Here is a 22,546-nt window from a genome sequence, read left to right as displayed (position 1 = left end):
TGGAGCTGAGCAGCCAAGGGAAACGATATTTAGATGGTCACTGAGCTTGTCAGCTGAGAAAAGTTGTCCACAGCTGAAAGCTTTGCAGTCCATCTATCAACAGCCAATCAGACGTCTGCATTTGGGATTTAGCCTCATGAACACGAGGTAAGCATGGATGGCATTTGTGATGTCTTTGCTCTTTTGCTTTATTCATGCCTTTTGTGTTGTTTATGGAAATTCTGTGACATTAAAAGTGTAATATAGACTGATTTACCTTGTTTCTCTAATGAGAAACCAAACAAAACCAAAAGTTTTCAGAGACTTACCGGTTTCTTTTTCACCTGCTGATTAGCTGTGCACAGAGAGGGAGGGAAGAGTTATCTAATGTGAACTCACACTTTACAAAAAAAAAAACAAAAACATTTACATACATTTTTTTTTTTTACTCAAATGAGCATGAACTAACCTTGTGAGGGAGGGGTATATTTTTTTGAGTTCATGTCTTGAGCTGCTTGAGCTGCTGCTTTGCTGAAATGAAACAGAAATGTCTTGATAGGTGAACAGGCTTACACGTGTCTCACAGTACAAATAGTCAGAAAGAGCAAAACAATTCTGATAGTCACCAATACCTAAGAAGTAGATTTTGTCTGGGTGATTTTACTGCTGGCAGCCATGGTGAAAGTACAGGATTATAGCATTATAGGATTACAGCAATATGTTTATATAATACTGTCTCCCTTCAAAAGAACTTGTGTCTTGCAGTGATTCATAGATTTGTTTTTGGTGCAGCTAAAGATGCATTCTATATATTCCATGTGTCACATATATTCCTCCAAACACGCTAGTTCCTTGGTTTTTCTCTATTTGGTAAGTCTAACTGAGTCTAAACCTTATCAAAATGTTGTAGAGTACAGCAGACACTTCAGTTTACTTTAGTTTATTATTAACTTGAAAGTGGATCAGCCATCAAGTGCAAGGCATCTGTGAGATATAACTTTTTTTTAAACTGCCAGCCAGTCAAAGTCACAGACTTGGAGGCCAGGTTGGCTGAGAATATGGCAAAGCCTTACAATAGCTCATACACTTTAAAGAATGCACGCAAATACACAGATGTCACTTTCATGTCATTCACAGTATAGAATGTAATATGCCACCGTCTCAGCAGTCAGTCATATTTACACTACCTGGTGCAACTGCCTGCAACTGATTTGCAGTGTTTCACCGACAGATGTGCATTTGATTTCATTCACAGCAGTGAACCTCCTTTGGTGGCAGACTGATCAGAGTCAATACAGCTTATTGACTAAGCAGAGCGAGTGATTCTTTGGGTGATATGCAGGAAGTCTCCTATACGACAATAACTTGGAATTACTTTTCATTTTGAATGCATTCCTTTTAGAAGTTGTACAACCAACTACAAGTGTGCACATCATTTGTGGGCATCCTATATGAAAATAAATTTGACTGGGATTTCCTGCCTGAGGAGTGCCGGCTGGCTAAATTCAGATCTTTGATTAAATCACTTGTTCAGACTGAGTTGTTTGTATGTAGTGATCACATATTGATTGCCCTTGACCTCACTTTTTATGTGTTGTTTCATGTACTGCAAAAATTGTCATATAAACAAGTAATTTAGTCTTATAGTTAAAAGTTAATTGTGTTTTTCTTTAAACAAGTCAAATATATTTGCCAGTGGGATGAAGTAATCCCACTTTCTTCCAATGCAGTTTCACTTGTTTCAGGGATTTTTATGGGAGCAAGTATCAACATGTTGAAACAAGGCAGAATAAGGCAGATCAGCCCAATAGGATCAAGAAAATGACTCTTGATTCAACAGAATTCTAGGAAAAAAAATTATTAGCATTGAAACAAGTGAATTATCTCATCCACAGGCAGTAGAAAACCACAAGACTGAATACAGAACTAAATAACTTATTAAAATAGATTTTTGGCATTGTGTTTCCTTTTTATTTTCATGCCTTACATTACTCTCCACAAGCTTATCTTATCAAGAACTGCCTCACATCAAATTTGTCACTGATTCGACACTCACTCAAATACCTTTCTAAAAAAAAATCCCTCTATGTTTCTCTTTAGCCCTTATTAAAGAGTGTCAGGTAAATGCTTAAAATGTAGTTTAATCCTCTGTAGGTCATTTTGTGATGGTGATTTTGAAAGGACTGTACAAACAGAGATTATTTTTATTATCATTACAAGATAACACAGCACAGTGCTTGTGCAGTGGGGTGCAACCACATTATATTGAAACTTGTGGAAGGAACAGCGTACATACTTGGCTAAGGCCTTGGCAGCTTTCCTGGCCTGCACCTCTCTTCTAATGAGGATGGTTTCCAGGTTGACTGGACTGGGGATGAAGCCCACCACACCATCCTCTTTCACCGGTCGGCCGATCCACCAGTCATTGTTAAATTTCTGGAGGGAGAAAACAAAAAGGCGGACATGTTTGTCACTTTAATGCTTACTTCAAGGCTGTCATTTTGGTTACTTGATTGATAGTCATGGGTAAATTGTATTTTTTTTCATATCATCACTATAAACTAGGGGTGTGAAGCTTTGGATTAAGAAGTTTTGACTAAACAACTATCTTTCTTTTCTGGAACAATTCAATATGACTCAAGCTCAAAATCACAATTTAAGTCAACAATGTGATTCAGTACTTTTAGTCAAAATTTTACATTCTTTTTTATGCTACTTTAATCAATATTACATGCATTTTTACAGTTACAGTGAAATGACCCCTTGCAATGTGAGAGTCATCACTGTGGGTCTTCTTTCCACCTTACAATTTACAGCCAGCTTGTGTCTATTCCCTGGTTTGATCTTTCTATATCAACCCAACAATTAGTTCCTCCTCTGCCCTCCTCTTCAGCCCCTCGCTGCTTCAACTTCATTCAAATTGCCTCTGAGGCCGAATATCATGCTGATAAACACATCCAAATTTCAGATCAGTTATGCAAGTGCTTTTGCTGCTACAATCAGCACTGTGGCAACAGAAAAATTCAAAGCAGCTTAACTTGCAGCTGAAAGTCAGCAGCCTCACCACATTTTCAAATTGGAGGTCAGAGATAAAATGATCCAAGTAATCAAACAACAGCCTTCATTTATGCATTTTTTTGCCTTAAGTCATTTTTTTTTTTTTTTTTTTACAAGCCATGTACCATGAACCTGGAAGCAGGACTAACTCTGTTTTTGAAGTCGAGTTTGAGCTCTCAACACCCTCTAGTGGTCAGAAACAGTTTAATGTAGCTTCAAGCAGTAAAACTGTCCTTTCCTTATCTTATTTTATCTCATCCAAGCATCATTATTGCTACATAACTTATTTCTTTCATGCTTTTATCCAAAGTGCCCTACACTGTCTTGTCAGTGTCAGTGCCATGCTCTGCCCAAAGTGACAGAACCGTCATCTGCCACAATCATTATCAACATCACTGACCAGTATCAACTCCTCCTTCCTTTTCCACGCCCTCCTCATCATCATTGCAACCATCATCATGTTGTGTATGGGCCACCTTCAACCTGCCCTGGATCAGTCAGGTGCAAGGCTCATCAGCTAAGTATTTGGAATGACTCCACCTAAATCTAATGTAGTGATGCCTGTGTGTCTGTCTCTAACCTCTTTCACATGCAGGAAGTCTCTGGCCTCGAAAGTGACAGCCTGGCCTGGCACGGGGACGTTGTCGTCGTCTGCTGGCGTGTAGGAGAAGTTGCAACGCACGGCAAACGCCACAGGCTTGTACTGGGGACAGAGGAGAGATGAGTATACAAAATGACTTTGACAAACAGATATCTGGCAGTTATCACAAACCATAGATTTGTGTTGACCTCACCAAAACACATGTGAGTGGTTATATGCACATAATGTTTTGATAAATGATATATGCTATTTAATATTCTTTGTTCAGTGACATTGCCACAATCCTAGCTGAAGAGAAACAGGACCTTAAGAGGTACCTGAGAGGAGGTGGGATTTGGACTGATAAGGGCATACTGTTTTTGGGAATACAAAGAAAAAAAACTGTGATGTTAGAATGAACCATGATTTTAACTGGAGTAGACAAAGAAGCAATTTTATTTGTTTAAGCTTCATTAACTAGGCAAGTCACCAAAGAACAATGTTATATTTCAAAGGACATCCTAGCAAGAGGAAAATTCACCTCTGGATATGAAGTGGGGAGGTGATAAATGTAGAACACCAAGTAATATGCATGAAAATGAATTACTGTTTGTCAGCTTGGTCGGGGATTGAAGTTGAGCTAGAAGGACCTGGCTACTTTTCAGAAAGGCACAAGCAAAAATCCCTCTGCACTGACCTGATAGATAACTGGATGAAGATAAGATTGTCAGCAGATTATGAGTACTTTGTATTTAAATTGATTTGAATTTATAACAAACATATATCATGATATCACCTTGTACTTCCATGCCTTTCTCACAAATGAATAGCTATCAATCCTGTGTTACAAAACTGGAACAAATGTGAGACGAGACTAATTCTAATTAAAAATATTAAAGGATAGAGGGGTTAGAGAATTAAGAAAGTGATCTCTATATTTCTAATGCTGAATTGTGTGCAGCAGTGGCATTAATATGCTGTATCTATATAGACAGATAGAAAGATACACACATATGTTGTGGCATATTCCAGCATAATTCTGCAGATATGATATGATCATGGTGTATGTGCCTCAGAGCATGCCTGTGTGTCTGTGTGCATTATGCATGTTGTGCACACACGCTTTGTACGTGTGTGTGTGTGTGTTTTGCATGTGTGCACTGTATGTGTGTAGTGGTGTGCTATTTTAAGCACCACAGGGTGCCAAAACAGCTCTGCAGCTTTTTTAACAGCTTGCAAATTGTGCAGTATGACCTTAAATCATTGATAAGGAGAGACAGTAAGATAATGCAGATAATGTGCAGCATATGGGAGGAATAAAAGAAAGAGCATATTCCTCTATGAACTGGGTATTTATTGCTTTCTTAGCCACATTTCCTACAAGGCCAGTTGGTCATAAATAAGTATTACGAAAGCAACGGCTGAACACCTCAGGATGAAGACAAACCAAATATTCTGCTATTTTCCTCTCCTGACAGTATAACTCCTCTTGCAAAGTATCCTTCCCAGCATGCACAGGAGCACAAGAAGTACAACAGCATCTTCTTTTATTACAGTGGCCAGGGCTTCCTTGCAGCTGAGTCCCTGTTGGTGTCATAATCCTATCAGAGTCAAATGTCAGTGACGTGCCGATCAAGCTGCTAATTACTCCAGTTTGGAAAGTTTGGTGCTGTGGGAGAAGCTGTGGGGTCAGCGTGGGATGGGCCGGCTGTGTTTGCCACCTTAATTACACAGCACCATTGGGAGCACATTAAATCTGTGAGGGAGGATTTAATTCAATTTTCAAAGGGACGTGCATCAGCAGGCACGGCTTATAAGACAACGAGAGAGGCAGAGTTTCTTATCTAGTGCGATACCTTTATGTCTTTGTGTAATGACCTCCATGAATCACTGCCTAAAGAAAAACAAAGATAGATACCCCACCTGCTGCATGTCTGTAAGTCACATACTACACCATGATGGCCAAAGCCACAGAAATTCTGACAAGATGAAGTTCTCTCTTTGAGTTAGCTTTTCCTGTTGCGCTGAAATAATCTCCCTGAAGTGATATAGTTAATGTCTTTGTCAGCACTGGTCAGATTCTTCATGACGTTTGTTTTCTAACTGCACCAACTTAAGCAACTAACAACTCAACATGTAGTAATGAGCTGCCACTGGTTCCGTTTTCATTCAATACTGAGATCTGAAATTTTCTAAAGATCTTTCTGTTTTGAACATGATTTCAATCACTTCAAACTTTTTCACCATTAATATTGTTCAGCATGATCATTCAAGTTCTGCTGACCACCCAATTTTTCTGTTATCAGGCAATTGAATGGGCACTATGATCAAACACCTATCCTAAATATAAGGACTAGTAGGTGCCAACTAACATACTAGTAGGTTCAGGAGGCTGTTATGACCCACTTGTCAGCAAACAGTAGGTTTAGCTACCTTCGTTAGCTCTAGCCACCATAATTACTTGGTTAAGGTTAGGGAAAGGTTTGGAATCACGGTTACAGGTAGGAGAAATGACATAACTGTTTTTACTTAACATTGGGCTCAAACTTGGGTCTTCCACAGGAAAGTCCATGCCACTGATGCATCCACCTCCCCCACTACCTCCTTGAACAGCTGACTTAGTAAGTCTTTATACTACGTCACAGTGCGTCTGGCTACAGGGTCCTGTTTGACTAGTTAAGACTGAGTGACGATATGAATAGATAACAGCCCGCTCAACTACTAGAAGGTGCAGTAGGCCCCTACCAACTCACACCTGTGGGGGTGATTTAGACCGATAATGACCTTTCAGTGGTGTGATAGCAATCAAATTAGTTGGCAGGGGAAACCATTTGCATTGGGGGGGCTTTAGGGTTACAAGCTTTTAAATCTGACTTCATCAGCTTCTCATATCATCTTCATCAGCTGACTCCATATCAATTCAGTGCAAGATGACAAATAATTAAGTCTTTGGTACATTCTGTGATCCCAAAAGTGATGAAATATTGGATTTATTTTATATAAATTGTATGGGCTATTTGTAAACACTCTGGTACCCAGCGAAAATGGGTAGAAATATTGAAAAAAAACAAAAACAAAACAAAACATTATGATTCTTTAGGCCACAAAGATTGATGTTCACTATGCAGCTCTGAGTGTCCCAACTCTAATTTTTCCCATCATGTGGCACCGGTTTTCGCAGTTCCCATGTGGTAGAAAGTCAGATTTGAGATAGTTTTTGGTGTTTTAGTGTGCAACAAGTAAACCCTCACATGAAGACATTCACATAAAAAGGGCATAATTTTGGCTCTCACAGCAGGTTGGCATGGAGGACAACAAGACAATAATAGAAGGAAGCAAAATATCTGATTTGATTGGTATGTGAGGAGGTGCCTCAAAAATTTCAGAAAAGTCAAAGTTCAATCAAAACTCAAATTTGAAATGTGAAATGTAAGTTGCTGGACTTTGGGGAACACAGAATTTTGAAACATGAAACTGGATTTTTAACATGATTATGCTCATGTAACTTCATTTTCTCCAATTTAAGAGCTCTACAAGGCTTATCCAGCAAGTGACAGTAGCGTCTGTATAAGGCGCTTCAAGCCAGAAATTGAAAGAGGTATCGATTTCTGGGGCATTTTGCTCTGTCTTAGTGTTTTTAAATCCAAAACAAACTTCAAAACATGTTTATTTCCTCTCTGCCATCTTTGCTGTCATTGCATGCAAATTCTAATGAAGAAAAAAAGGAGTCTACATTTTTTTTCTTTGAACATTATGTGAAAAAAAAAAATAGTGGGAAAACTATGACAATCATCCCAAAACATGCAGTGGTGAAGTAGGACTAGCAAGTGATTTCATAATCCCTCATCTCATAGGCACATCGGATTACAGATTACAGTCCAACTATAATGTAATAGTTGTTAATGCAAAAAACATTCTTCACTTTTCAAAATTCATCAATAGGCCTTTTTGATTACTGTTGGACTATGCAATATGCTACCAAGCAGTCATCTGAAGAGGGTAAAGATTACATTTAAACTGAATCAGCAATAATCAATAGCCTTCATCATTATCCTTCTCCAGCCATTGAGCACATAACGGGATGACAAGGATGAAGATATTGCAGTGACTCATTTTAATAGCAGAATATTGCTCTGCTAATCCGATGTCCTGATGTCTGTGTTTCCTGTGTGTGATGTAATCGTGTCCTTGAGAGCAGCCTCTCTGAAAAATGAGTCTGTGAGAGCCGGGGTGGCGTGTTGTGGGTTTACAGCATGATCCAACACTGAGAATATACCTTGGCTTTCTCCAACTGCACCTGGGCGTTCCTCTCCTCAAAGGCATCCTCCTGACGCTCTCCCTGAGAGAGAGGGAGAGAGAGAGAGAGAGAGAGAGAGAGAGAGAGAGAGAGAGAGAGAGAGAGAGAGAGAGAGAGAGAGAGAGAGTAATTATAATTATTATTATTTGATTGTTGTGCAGTGGAATTGTAAACTATTTCAGTGATCAATGAATACGAATGAATGAATATTTTATTTTCATGACCCATCCCTCATGGGATTATTCAGACACATTAAATGATAACAAAACATTCAGGTGTGTAAACCCATCGTCAGTTCACAGCACAACACATAAATATCATCCAAAGATAAACATAAACACCATCCAAACATAAACATAAACATAAACCTCATATGGACAGCATTCTAGGAGATATCCCATTAAGGAACAACAACCAGTGTACAAACCTAAACACGCAGCCCCCTCGGCACATGACCCAATACACATATCCAAACAAAACCAAAATCTACATGGTTTCAAACACTGTATGTTTGATCTGGTTCATAAACCAATAATCAGCAGTCCAAACAGAACAGAGTCTGAGAAATTCATCTATTATATGTTACTTTTCTCCTCCTATCTGATGCTTAAAAGATATTCAGAGAACACGAAAACATTATCAAATAGGCATTTGATCACAGTTCTACAGAGAGTGTGAGGGTGGTGCAATGCTTCAAAAACAAATCTCTTCAACTTAGTATAAATCACCCTAACACCTACACCAACAGATAGTGAAAGGAAATGCCTGGATGTGATTTGAAACTAATTCAAAATGATTCAACATCTATGCAAATGCTTGCAACTTAATAACATTTCCCAGTCATTCCTTCTCAGTCAGTGTTCTGTTTCCCAGCATCCGTCTCCCTTTAATTGTCATGAAGTGGCGCATTGGATCCCTCCTGGGACGCTCAGGTTTATGTGCCATGTGTCCCAGAGATTAGATTGTCCCCTCAAAGACATGGTAATTAATGCCCTCTGTGTCATAGCCAGGAGGTGGCACAGACCTCGTGTCAATCTGGCACTCAAGACACACACTTGCATCCCAAAGTCACAAATCAACTCTCTCGTAGACAGCCCGCTCCCTGACGCATTTTAACAGTGCAATGTTGCTGAGTCCTTGGTGAGTTTGACGTCAGTGCTCTCAAATCAAATCTTAAATTGTTTTCACACATAATCATATTCATATTCTGCACACAATAGCAGCTTCACATTAATAGGGTTCCACTATTTCATACTGTGTATATGTTGATTTTGTTTTGCAACTGTCCAACACTGTGTTTATACATATCTTTATTTATATACCCACAGTGTATAGCAATCAATACATACTTTATACATTAAGATATCCACTTATATGTCTTTATCTATATACAGCACAATTTTTTTTTCTGTTTATTTCTCTGTATTTCTGCATAATCACCCTCAACCTATGAGTTGAAATTGTTGACTGTATGACTGTAATTTAATTCTTGATACTTAATTAACTTTACAATTAACTATTTAATTGTCCTTTCTTATAATAGTTACTACTTCCACCAACACGGGTGGAAATGGGTTGTTTTCAGCCCATTCCATGCACTTCTTTAAGCAAGTGACTTTGTACAAGTTACTCCCAACACTGTCGAAGACAACCCTAAAAGACCTCTGAACAGGTATAATGCTATAATGCTGGCCCTATAGTGTTGCAATATTTGGCTAAAATTGGTTTGAATTTATTCTTATTTCAGATACAGCCGTGAAGGTGTGTGCATTGCCTTATTATAAGCTGGTAATGTGGATATAGAACTAGCATATCTGGACTGTTGCACAGTGTTGGCACAGGCATGGGATCTTCTGAGTGCCAACGAGTTCTTATCAAATCTGATTCTCGTCCCTGTAATTTTGGCTAAGCAAAACGGACTTGCCTGTAATTTATCTTACTGTGCTCACACCAGATAAGACCACATGACGAAAACAGCTGAACAGCCCAGACTGCATCCAGTGTTCAAACTTCATGCTCAACTTAACCAACAGAGAGCACGCTCAGTTTCCCTTCTGCTCTCCTTTACCCCCTCACCCACTCTTGCGCTGCAAGTTATTCCAAACGAGTGCACACTGCACTGTATGCCACTGGTGAGAGGCTCTGACTTTGACAGTGATGGATGCAACATGTCATTACTAGGCCAATAGTTGATAGTGGACCTATCTTCTACTCCAAAAGGCTCAGCTGTAGTAGCTTGTATGATTTCTGCGTTGTATTCCAATGGGAAAGGGCACAACTGAGGCAGAGCTGTAGAAAGAGAAGCAGTGCGAAAGAACTGGATGGAAGGAGGTGACGGCGGGAAAAAAGAGAAATTTCCTAATTAAGACTGAAGTGAGGTTACATGTTGAGTGTGAGCAAAGCATGCGATGGGGAAATAAGATGAAGAGGGCTGCCGGAGTGATGAAAATGGCGTGTTGATGGAGGTGGAGAGAGAAAGAAACAGGACAAATTAACAGGGTTTGCTGGGGAAGATGAGAGGAGAGACTTTATAGCTTCACGACACTGTAAATCAAGGAAGTAAGAATCAGAGACAGAATAGAGAAAGAGATACTATATATGTGTAGAGATGAAAAAAAAAAAGTGGGACTAAACGCCTACATCGTTCAGTGTAAATACCTGCGACAACCTAAATATGAGGAGAGGAAGAAGGAAAAAAAAATATTTAAAAGATGAGAGGAAAGTCAAAAGGATTGGGAGAAACACACAGGAGACAAAAGAAAGGTGAGGATGGGATATATTAACGAGGAGGGGCAAAGCCGGTGATTTCAGGTAAAATTTGAGGCATATAATACATGGAGGGTGTTGTTCAGACAAAGAAAAAAATAGTCAAGAAAGACAATTAGATGTCAAAAAGAAGGAATAACAGAGGAGCTGGAAGTATGTCTCCCCAGGGCAGAATTATGCCCAAGTGCGTGTTTTTGTTTACCCATGCCTGGTACAGACATCTGTTCGCACAGCACCCGCCTCTCCTGCAAGCCAATGTCACCCAGCCAATAGAACAAAACGCCCCCGCTGAATTATTAAACAATGTTAAGCTCACTACTGCAGGTGACTTAAAGACGCCTCCTGTCTGGGAGAAAGAAAACTCTGCAAAAATGATAAATGTAGATGCAGTATTATATAGCATCAGATATAGTATAAATTGTCATATCTCCCCAGGGGAAAGCCCATGCATTACCGAAGTGTATACTAAATATGCAATAACTAAAATGTGGTTGTATCTCCTGGAAGTATGAACTGTGAAATCAAATGCAATGCACCAAATTTTTAAAATAAATCTTAATGTAATTTCGCATAATTGTGTTTGTCTGTCATTGACATTAAAATGGCTATTTTTCCACAAAGCACATTTTAATAAAAACAAAGAGTTTGGATTGACACCATAAAATAGTTCAGTGAGATGAATTTGCCCTTTATTGACGTGTATCATCCATATTCCAAATGTATACTTTAGCCTGGTTCTTATGTTCCTGTCACCCTCTACACTCCTCAACCAAAACATCCATTATGGCATGACTCATTCTTCAATTCAGTGATTTTTTCAAACTCTCTGCCTCCCCTCTCCACCTCTCCATCAATCTCCCCTTCTTTTCCCTTTGCTCGTCCCTGCCTCCCTCTCTGTCCACGCAGCCTGCTGGAGAACCATCCCAACCCATTAATGTGATTGCGTGGCTTAGAGGGTGGGCAAAGGAGGGCGGAGGAGGAGGATGGTGCGAGGGTGTGTGAGCAAGTAAAGCCACGTTCAAAGTCCCCCTCTCAGGCGCTACCTGAAGGTGACTCCTTTCCCACTCAAAAGCGTTTACACAGCTCTTTCAGCATGCGTCAGGGGAGCGCATTAGGAAAAGAGTGTCTGATTGGGGAGATGGACTCCGTCCCTAAATGTAAAATAATCAAAGCCACTGAGGCACCAGGAGCCAGCTGGCTTGCCTGGAGCATCCAGTTGCTAAGAAGACAAACTAAACTCTGGGCTGGGTCTTAAAGAAAGTCTGTCAGTCTGTCTGGAGTGATTTATCTGTACTTTGGAGCATTTGCTTCTTTAGCTCATTTTGTTTGGCAGGTGGGGAAAATACATTTTAAACCATGGGTGCAAAAATAATATTGAAACCACCTGAAAATGCGACTAAACTGTAGTACAGTTTGTTAGGAGTAACATAATCTGCCCCAACTGCAGGAAACGATATCATAAGGCATAGTTTTATGGGTATAAAAAGACGGATGTTGACATCTGATAGCCAGCAGTTCCTCATGCTTGGAAAACCTAGCACAGCAAAATGAACTGAGAGCTAACCACAGTCTGGACTGATGCTTACGTTCAGCTATTTCCTCATGTGTTCTTAGATAATATGAACCAGAGGGTTTAAATTATGGCAATGAGTTCAGACAAGTCCATCATGCATAGTTAAAGATAAAAGGATGGGAATCCACCCAGACTGCCGAAATCACTAACCTCACAAGAACACAGGTTGCCAAACCTCTGTCCAATAAACCATCTACAAAAGTCACATGAGCTCATGTGATTGTTTACAAGCCGTGGTGAATGTGTAATAGGCCATTGTGTAGCTAAACTCAAACCAAAGAAAGCAAAGTATACACCCTGAGAAACAACATAGTGACATTGGAAAAAATCAACAACAAACACACAAACAAACAAAGCAGAGAGTGGGTACTGGGTTTGGATCCTGAAGGTTCATAAAATGCACAACAGGTGCAGGTGAAGGCCACACACTTTTGGACAGCCACCACTGATTACAGATTTGTGGCATGAGTAGAAATCTGATATGAGATAAGTCATGGTCTAGCACAATAAGGAATATGTTTCACTGTGACTTTACTCCCTAGTAGCGAGTATATCATATTAATTGAGAAAAATCTTACCAAATGGGGATCCATGTTCATGACCATGCTACTTTAAGGTCCTATAAGTAAGAACTTTAGGAAGTCATGATGTTTTAGATTGATTACTTATTATGTTCCTTTAATGCCATTATTTTGAGGAACATGTAAGACACATTGTGATGGTGACAAATCAGCGCAAAATGCCTTCCCAATACCTCAGTGATGTTGAGGAAATACCAAACAGCAGTCAAAGATATAAGCTCGCATCGAGGCATACGTGTTGAAAATGCTGTTGCATCCCTGCATTCCAGACTCTAGAAATGGTAGATAGGCCCAGTGGCATATATGATGGGCAATTAATTACAGAATCTCATAGAAAAGAAAGACAAAATAAAATAAAAATACCCTTCCAGCCAGCCAGCCAGCCATCTATTTTGCCAGATATTTTGACTCACACACAGCACTCGGCCTATTTTTGTATTTCCTGATTAACTGCTCTTGTCTGTCTTCTGCACTGGCGATATCCCAAGCTTAGCATGCATAACAATTAGTGCTCACTTGTGTCACTAAAGATACCGCTCCTACTGCACACTCCCTGTACATATGGAGGGATGTTTCCATGGCAACCATTTAAAGAAATATGCCACCTAAGCATAAAATGACTCCCACTGATGAAATGTGTCTCCCTTTGTAAGTTGTCTCTGCTGTCATCCTGGGAGGAATGCATCAAGAAAAATCATGACTTAGTTACCTCAGCCCCTGTTCATATTCAACTTACACCCTCCAGCTGTATGTTTGTGACGCCAAAACGTGGTGCTTCACAATGTTTAGAAAGGCAGCAGCATCCTCATGGACTAATTAAAGACAGGCTAACAGTAATTCAGCTGTACATCTGAATCAATCAGAGATCCATAGAGGGGCTATGGAAGTGACAGTCACATCTACATAGACAGTGTCAGTATAATTAGGTCAGCTTGGCAGTGTTCACCCCCAATGCTACTGTACTTCTCACAGGCGAAGACATCAAATGCATAATGACAACTCGTAATTCAAACCAATTGACACAGTAGCATGTCAGGCAAATAAATAAATAAATAAATGAATGGGCACACACGCTCAGAGGCATGTTCATTTTAAATATGAACAATTAGCTATACACAACACAGATACACTCAAAGGCAGACAGCTGAAGTGTTTCCAAGAGACACAATCTAGAATAATGCTTGCTTACCCTGAATGCTATGCTTGTCACACACCTCAGACTTTGATCCAGCATCACCAACAAGTATAAAGCATAAGAATCCACACAAAAGCTGGGGTGAACTATGTGGGGATGCAACTCCACAGTGACTGAGGGAGCAGGGTTCAGCATACTCCTGCCTACATGAAGGGTGGGTGTCTAAGAAATGAGTGTGAATGTAAATCTGTGGCTGTCTGCCTGGTCGGCTGTGACGTTCCGTCTGTTTTTGCTGTGCGAGCCGTGCTTTACGCGTTCTTGCCACTCCTGCTTACCTCTCCTTCCTTCCTGCTTCCCAGGTGCCGCCGCTAGCTGTGGCTCACCTGTAGTTATGAAGCCTTTCCTCAGCAGTACACACAGACTCCATCTTGAGGAGATGAGCTCCAGATTGGCAGGTTGGCAGGTTCATTCCCACCAGTGTGCAGATGCACTTTGCTTATGCCACCCTCTGCTGCCCTGCCAAATGTGTTCACCATGCAGAATTACCTGGCTGCATGATTTTTAAACAGTTATTGTTACAAATTATAATGGCAGATACCTTGTTGTTTTTCATTTCCTTTTCCATTTTTGAATCCTGTTTTTATATTGCGATGGATTAATATCTCTTGAAGTCTTGAACTTGTGTATGCACTGGATAGTCCCATTGTTCTCTAAGCACAGTGGGGAACCACAATTCCCATCAAATTAGTGCTGGACAATCACAGGTGCTGGTAATCACACCGATCATCCAGAGCACCTCACTGAATGTTTCCAACAACTTAATGCCCTGATGAGGGTCTGACACCAAAATCTTGGCACATTGAGGGGATGAGCTCAGCTGAGGTATAAAACAGGGTTTTCAAAGAGTTTGAATCACCATAACCACGAAAGGTCCTTGTTCATACAGTCATAAATGTGCAGAAAAAATATTATGCTGATAGGCCAGGCAGTATGCAAGATTAGCTGTGGGCACATACACACACACACAGACAGAAAAAAACAGTGCTGTCATTAGGCTTTTGTGCAGTGCCCATGTCAATTGAATAGGGAAAAAAATGTTACATGCAGAGCTCAAGCTAAAAAATCTACTAATAAGAATGTTTTGCCTGTCAGTCTCATGGATGTGCAGCCTTCTCAGCAGACCCTCGCACAGCTGAGTCAAATATGAACCTTTTCCAAAAAGAAAAGGTTTTCTATGTGACCATTTTGGTTGCAGTCTGTTAGCTGTGGCTTCTTTCATGTTCCAGAAAACCACAGTCAGGTCAGCTCTTGCTTCAGAAGACAGAGAAAGAGAGAGAGCAGTGGTGGTTGAGCGAGCTAGAGAGTGAATGAATAGAGGGGGTGGTGGAATCGAGAACATTTTTCAAAGGTTTTGTATCACCACAACCATGAGCGGTGCTTCGTCATACAAAATATTAGGCTGGTAGGCCTAGTAGTATGCAAAATTAGTGGACTCACACACACACACACATACACAGACACAGACACACCAAATGCGTGCTCGCTGCCAGTCTGCTGCCTGCCAGTGATAATAAATAAGTAAATAAATTACATCAGTCAGCTAATTGGTCAGTAAGGTTAATCAAAATGAAATAAAATATTAAAGTTAATAATAGTTCACATTCCATCTCCAGACTCAAAATCCATTGAGACAGAGGCAGCTTCCTGGCTTCTACAATAAAACATTTCAGTTTTCATACTTTACAGTTCATTAATATAGTCCTTTCAATTGATATACACGCCAGGGAGATAATGCATTGTTAATTACTATTTTACGCATTACTCTTTTGCACACAGTCCTCTGCAATTGTATCCACATCAGGTCTGCAGTCAATCCATATTCAATTCAATCAATTTAAAATGTGACAAGAAACTGCACTTCACCGACTGATGGCACTCTTAATTACCTCATAACAGGCTGAATGTACCAACTTTCCCAAGCCAGTAGGTTTCCGGTCTTTGAACTCTGAATTGACTCCCTGAATGTACTGAAGTGAAAATGAGTTTGACTCAAACCTGACTTACTCACCCTCAATGTACTCTACACACTATTATCTTCACTAATGCACAGGCATTTAATCGATCACAAGTTCATCCCCTCCCTTCCCTCTTTCAAAGTATCTCAATGCATGTTGGGTTCTAACTGTATGTTACAGCACCTTTTGGCTCAAGATGTCAAAGTGCCTCTCTGATGTTGAGATATTTCCAGTATTATCATACAGTCATGTAGCTGTTCTTTTATTTGCATTTGCCTTCCTGGTCATTATATCCACACTATAAATGACTATCAACAATCTCTTGTCTGTAAATATGTTATGATGTTTCCCATCCAAGACATTGTGATATTAGATTTTGTCCATATCGCTCAGCCCTAATGTAAAAGGCTGTCCAGGCCCGATGCTAACTTTTGAAAAATTAACAATATGGTCGCCATTTTGATGGATTATACTTGATGCTTTTAAAGCTGCTATTGACAAGTTTCTTTCAAAGCAATTTTATCATATGTGGTGAAATTCTCATTATATGCCAACAGGTATTCACAAAGTAAATGTACTGTGGAAAATCAGATCTCTCTTGCTTAGTGTGACCTAATGAGAATGGGTAAAAATCAGGACAGAGGAGTTGATGGTGGGTGTGGTCACATGGCCATGGTAGGTGTGGCCTCCGGTACATTACATTCAGAGTGAACAGTAACACAAACAGTACAGCACGTGAAAGTCAAAACACGAAAATGTATTCTTTTTGTTCATAAACATGAAGTCAACTGTCTGTCATTAGGGAAAAGAAACACAATGACCGTGCTTTATGTTGACAAGTAAAGCATGTGAAACTCAACACTAAAATTTATTACACAGCTAGAAAAAAAAATACAACAGCCATAATCCACTTCAGACACAACTATGCCTGTCTGTGGACAACACCAAAATAATGTTTCACAGCAATCAGTATTTAATGTCTTATTAGGCTATCACTAATGGCAACTTTAGTCTAATTTGGTTTTAGTCTAATTTTTGGGAGAAACAGGTCAGGATTTGGGATTTGGGACAACTGCTCCTAATTAAAGACTGTCCCAACTTTTTTGGGATGTCTGGTCACCCTACTCTTGCTGCTCCTGTTGCTTCTCGTTAGAGAAAAATCATTTTTTTCTCTCCAAGTCATTCTACGAATTACAGCTAGGGGCGTCCCCACCTCAGTGTCAGTCATGCCACGTGCACACCTTGGCGCGCACCCAGGGCAGCCAACCTCCGCTGTGTGTGTGGTCTTGAGCGACCTAGCTTACAGCATTATGGCAGACAAAAAAGACAGTGAGAAATGTCCTGTGCCTTCATTGCCAAAGACTCACACAGCCAAACAGCCAAGACAGGAGAAGACCGAATTTGATCCAGCATCAATCTGCATGCAACAAATGTGTAAACAGTTTGGGGGGATGTGTCATGTTTTTCATGTCTGTGCAGGGTAGAGCATCCCACCAAATACTTTGACACTGAGGAGGTGTTGATGTGATTGCCTACACCTACGCTGAAAAATATAGCGCCAAAGTGAAAGTTCAGATGACGTCGGTACATGGTGCCTACATAGTTTTATGAAATCAGGACAGAAATATCAGTTCAAAACAGCTTGCATCAATGTTTTGAAATCAATTTGTTCTGCAAGATAGTATCAAAATGGAAAAAATCTTGATTTCTTTGGGCAGGTTTACATTGAGCTCAGTCACTTCCTACCCATCTCTGCCTTTCAAATGGCTGCTGTGAAGTTATTCCATGTTATTCGGCCAACTGGGTGATGGGTGCAGGCTGGCTTGGGCTGGTTTGAAGCCAGATCTGAAAATCCTGCAAAAGAATTCAGTGTGCTTCACCGTGTGTGTGTGTGTATGCGTGTGTGCGTGTGTGTGCATGTGTGTGTGAGTGTGTTGCATGTCCGTGTCTGTGTATGTGGGTACAAGTGTGCGTGGGTGCACTGTATATATAATTGTGAATTCATCTGAGGGGAGGGAAGGCTGGAGCAGGTACCTCTGTGATTAAACATTAAAGTGCAAAAGACCCTGCTTGAGAAACTGCTTCTGTGAATGAAATATTTGATCAGCTTCCTGTGTGTTGAGTTTCATTAGTTGTACAAGTGAGTAATTTTAATGAGGAAAGATACATAAGATCCATGTCACACATATCTCACCATATCCTGGTGGATGTGCAGAAACAGTGTATTATGTAGAACAACCACTGAATAAACAAGTTTCATTAAAACCTTGCTGGCTAGCTACAGTGGACAGAGTCATACATCAAAAAAGGACAAAACAGCACCTGCTTCCCAAACATCTTTTACTACAAAGCATTGTGGGCCGTGGAGCAGATCACTAATCGAATTGTGACTAATTTCCTGTTGGCCCTTCAATGATCTGCTGGCGCTGAGCCCAGCTGTTTGCAAATTTCTCATTTTTACCTATAAATGTTTTCTGGCTATTCCAGTGGCTGAGGCATATTGATATTTTATCTGATATCTCTCTCCTGTTACATTTAGTTGGTGATACTTTTAGATACTTTTTTTTTTTTTTTTTTTTTTTTTTTACTTTTACAGTGCAAAACAAATTCCCTTAGGGGCAATATTTTTTTATTTCTTCTTTGATTACTATTATTATTATTTTTTTAATTCATTGCTGCAATGATTGCCTTGCTGCTCATGGTCATTATCAGTGTGTTCATTTGCATACAGTGTTTGTTTGGATCCAGTTTCCTGCCTTATCAGCTGTTTTGCATCATCTGTCTGGAGGAGACTGGCACCTTGCCCTCTGCCTGATGCTACCACAGAGCAGATATGGCCAGGCTGGCACTGCCACCTTTACTTTGGCATGAGCCACAGTCTCCAGAGTTAAAGGCTGCATTACAGCCCTTTAGAATTCCAATTATAGATTGAAGGTGGCAGGGCATCTCAACTAACGTAAATATAATTTATCTTCAATGAGGTTAATGCGGGTTTTATCGTTATTGGTGATGTTGCCAGTCGGTGATTTCAAAGGAGAGCCAGAGTTCAACTATGGGACATATTAGTATTAAATCATTTTTGATTTATTTATTTTCATCCGTGATGACTCCACCCTCAGTCCATGAATGTGGAAATAATGGCATGATGAAGTCCGTTTTGTAACTCCTGTAATCTGCATTTTATTATTTCTTTCTCAGTTCACAGGGAGTGTGCGGCAAGATATGACAGAAACTATTCACATCTAAACATTCATAGCATTTGGCTACAACCATAAAGAAGCGTGAACTTTTGAAAGGGTAAAAAATAGGATGAAAAAAAAAATGTATATAAAATCACAGCACCAAAAACTAAATAAATAATAATAAAAAAAAAAACAACATTCAAGAGGTTAAAAGCAATGTGTATTTGGGCCTCTCTCTGTCTCTCTCTCTCTCTCTCTCTCTCTCTCTCTCTCTCTTGCTCTCTCCATCACTCTGGGTCATGATTGTCTCTGAGTAAGGAGATTAAGATAGCATGCGTCAATCCAGGATTTAGAGAGAGAGAGACAAATGCAAACTCCTCACAGAAAGCCAACAATACTGCTTGGCCTGTCTGTGCTTGAGCTCCCTGGCCATCATCAGATAGAGATACAATAGCTGCATTAATATTATCTATACTACTTAATGTCTGGCTTGCATGGGTCTTGTAATAGATATATTTCAGCTATAGCTCATAGATGGTGGCTGTTTCTGCACTGCACAGAGTTATGAGGCGGCATGATTGCAGTTGGTTTAAGGAGGGCGATGACATGGAGGGAGGGCATGAAAAACCATCTTCCCAACCATTCCTGTTATGATCATTTCTCACTTATAGCATAGAGGCAATTACTGTGGCACTACTATCACTGTAACTGTCACCACTATCATTTCTCTGGGGGAAAAAAATCTTGTCAGAGTAAATAAATAAATAGATACAAATAGGAGGAAATATGAAAAACAATCTTTTCCTAAGCAGGAAAACCACCCTAATCCAAATGAACGTGCTCTCCCCAGTATTTTCCAGAGCTTTCCACACAACACCAATACCTTGTTCCACTTCCTGCCGGGGGGAGAAGAGGAGCTATCTGGATGTAATGCCCCAGTAACAGCTACTAAGAGGCTTTTCCTATTCTGGGTAACAAGCATTGGGCCAGCACTAACCGGCGTGCCACAATACAAGACAGTAGGCCATCCAGAGGCAGCAAAGTTCCCCTATTAAGCAATTAATTGATCTCACTGCATTTGGCATTACGGTAAATTTCATGTCAAATAAATCTGTTTTATTTTTTCCTTACAAATGAAACATTAGAATAACACAGGCTGCTATATACAATACTGAAATTCTATTGTTCTCTATTCTAGACATAAAATTAGAGACAAAGATGTGTTTCAGGGGGGTCATTTGGGCTGCCAGGTAGGTCTGTACATCCATACCCAACTATAAAATCAACGATGTAAAATATTTACACCTTCAGGCAATGGCTCAGTCACCTGCTATGCTAGCATGTAGAGAGACAGTAAAGAGGAAGTGATATACTGCACACTTTCCTTAGTTTCAGTTCCCTAACCCCAGATCAAACTGGGACCAGGTTACACAGAGGTCACAACAAGTATTTTGGATATTTTATAGCCTAAGAAAACCCATGAGTTAAGGAGACACAAGTGCTACAAAGAGAGTGATTTATTCCTCGATACATTATTTGCAGTCAGTTTCTTATGCAACGCTGTACATCTATAGCCTATAATCCACTGCAGGCCTATAGATCCTATGGTTTTCCCCTTGAACACATGTCCCGCACATAGCATGATACACGCATGTTTATATGCATCTCGATCTGCCCTGCGCACTGTGCCTATTCTAGTCTACAGTGCGTTGATGTGGAAAGGCATCACACAAGGATTAACGCTCAGTGCAACAGATGGTGCATTCTCCTACCCCTCCTGCTCGCTCACACACACACACACACACACACACACACACACACACACACACACACACACACACACACACACACACACACACACACACACACTTAAAAATTGTGGAATATTTTACCTTCTTCTTGGGTGGCATGGTGGTTCAAGTGCTCTGCAAGCGGTTAAGGAGCAGTTAAAAGTACGGTTCACCTGGCTGCAGTAAAGAAGACATGGACCCGGGTGCCATGAGATTGGCTTTCACCTGTCAAAGCATTCGAGTGGATTTATCCGAAGCAGATCTTCTGTGATTAAAAAAAAAAAAAAAAAAGCAGCGCTGTTTAAACGCGTAAAGCGCTGTTTCGCGCGTAAAGGTGAGATATTTCCAAAGTATCCGCGACGCGCAGGCAGCGCCAGACGCGACTCAAGGATGAGTGGCGTGAAGGGTTTCACTTAAGTCTGTATTGTGAGTTAGTGTAGTTACCCTTTCCCGAGCCCTAGGGGCATTAAAGGCTTATTTCTCAGGCGGCATCTGTTGCTCCGCACCGCTCACTCTGACCCCAAGCGCTGAGCCACCAAACCTACTAGGTGTCCAAAGCGACGGTCCTTGTGCGTGCTGAATAACGCTGAGTGTGCAAAGTGAGGAATTTCTCGTTTATGTTGGAGCTGGTCACGTCCTCTATGCGTGTGACGCCAGATTAATTTGAGCATCCAAACAACTTGCTGAGGTTTGGCTGAACAAATGGAAGCATTATAAGGGCTTGGTGCCAAAACAGCATCATGGCAGGCTTGCAGTAGCACATGGTGTATTTTTGTACTGCAAGTGCACATGTAAAACTACAGGTAGGCTCACATCTGCCTGGTGGATGTTTTATTCCCCAGGATCATTTAGACTGTTCATCACACTGGGAGCATAATAATGACTTTCTCTGATCACATTAGGTCTCATTATGATTTTTTTTAATATCCTACCAGCCAACCCCATTATATCCCTTTGTGTGTGTGTATGTGTGCCTGCATGCATGTGTAACCATGTATGCATGTGTGTAGATTGACACACTAGTACATAAATAGCATTAAAGGTAAGCAATGTTTTGCGGTCCATTTGGCACCGTGGCCTGTAGCCCAGACAGCCAGGCAGGGGACAACAGCAGATGGGCAGTGTTGGGAGGTACCAAAATCTCCAGGGAGCGCTTTGGGAGCAGAGGGACACAGATGAGTGTATTATATAATGCAGAATGGAAAAATAAAATATCCAGGGCTGAAGTGGCCTGGGCCAAGCAGGGTGAGACACTGTGGGGCAAGGAACTATGACCCTCTGCGGGTGAGACAGGCAACCAGCACTCACACACATGTACACACACACACACATGCACACACACTCCCCAGCCTTATGAGTATCTCTACTGCTGGAACCGATATCAGGGCTCAAACCACTTCAGGCATGCAGCTCTCTCTCTCACACACTCACAATCCACACTTTCATACTTAAAGCAGCACATGCACAGTTGTTAGCCGCACCTTACTCATCATTATTTCTATTTCACTGTTTTATACTATAATAACTTCGCTTTTTTTCTTTTTTTGGCACATATAATAAGTACAGTGACACAATAAAAAAAAAAAAAAAA

At 40.5% G+C, this 22,546-nt stretch overlaps 1 protein-coding gene across 2 annotated transcripts in view; it reads right to left on the bottom strand.

The window, feature by feature from the left end:
• Nucleotides 1-21,475, bottom strand: part of cacnb2b (calcium channel, voltage-dependent, beta 2b) — a 32,519-nt gene extending 11,044 nt beyond the window's left edge. Inside the window, exons 1-6 of one of the 2 annotated variants that reach the window (XM_030074253.1) lie at nucleotides 21,058-21,475; nucleotides 7,893-7,955; nucleotides 3,617-3,739; nucleotides 2,276-2,415; nucleotides 449-510; nucleotides 309-334 (exon numbers count right to left, since the gene is read on the bottom strand). In XM_030074253.1, the coding sequence (XP_029930113.1) occupies nucleotides 309-334; nucleotides 449-510; nucleotides 2,276-2,415; nucleotides 3,617-3,739; nucleotides 7,893-7,955; nucleotides 21,058-21,075 (432 nt within the window). In that variant the 5' untranslated portion in view covers nucleotides 21,076-21,475. Of the gene's footprint in view, nucleotides 1-308; nucleotides 335-448; nucleotides 511-2,275; nucleotides 2,416-3,616; nucleotides 3,740-7,892; nucleotides 7,956-14,566; nucleotides 14,720-21,057 lie in introns of those variants that run through there. The other variant, XM_030074254.1, reaches the window with a different exon arrangement.
• Between the last annotated feature and the right edge of the window lie 1,071 nt (nucleotides 21,476-22,546).

Source organism: Myripristis murdjan, chromosome 17 (assembly GCF_902150065.1).
Source record: "Myripristis murdjan chromosome 17, fMyrMur1.1, whole genome shotgun sequence".
Classification (NCBI taxonomy): Eukaryota; Metazoa; Chordata; class Actinopteri; order Holocentriformes; family Holocentridae; genus Myripristis; species Myripristis murdjan.
The sequence above is the reverse complement of the archived record's forward strand: the minus strand, read 5'-3'. Positions and strand labels throughout refer to the sequence as shown.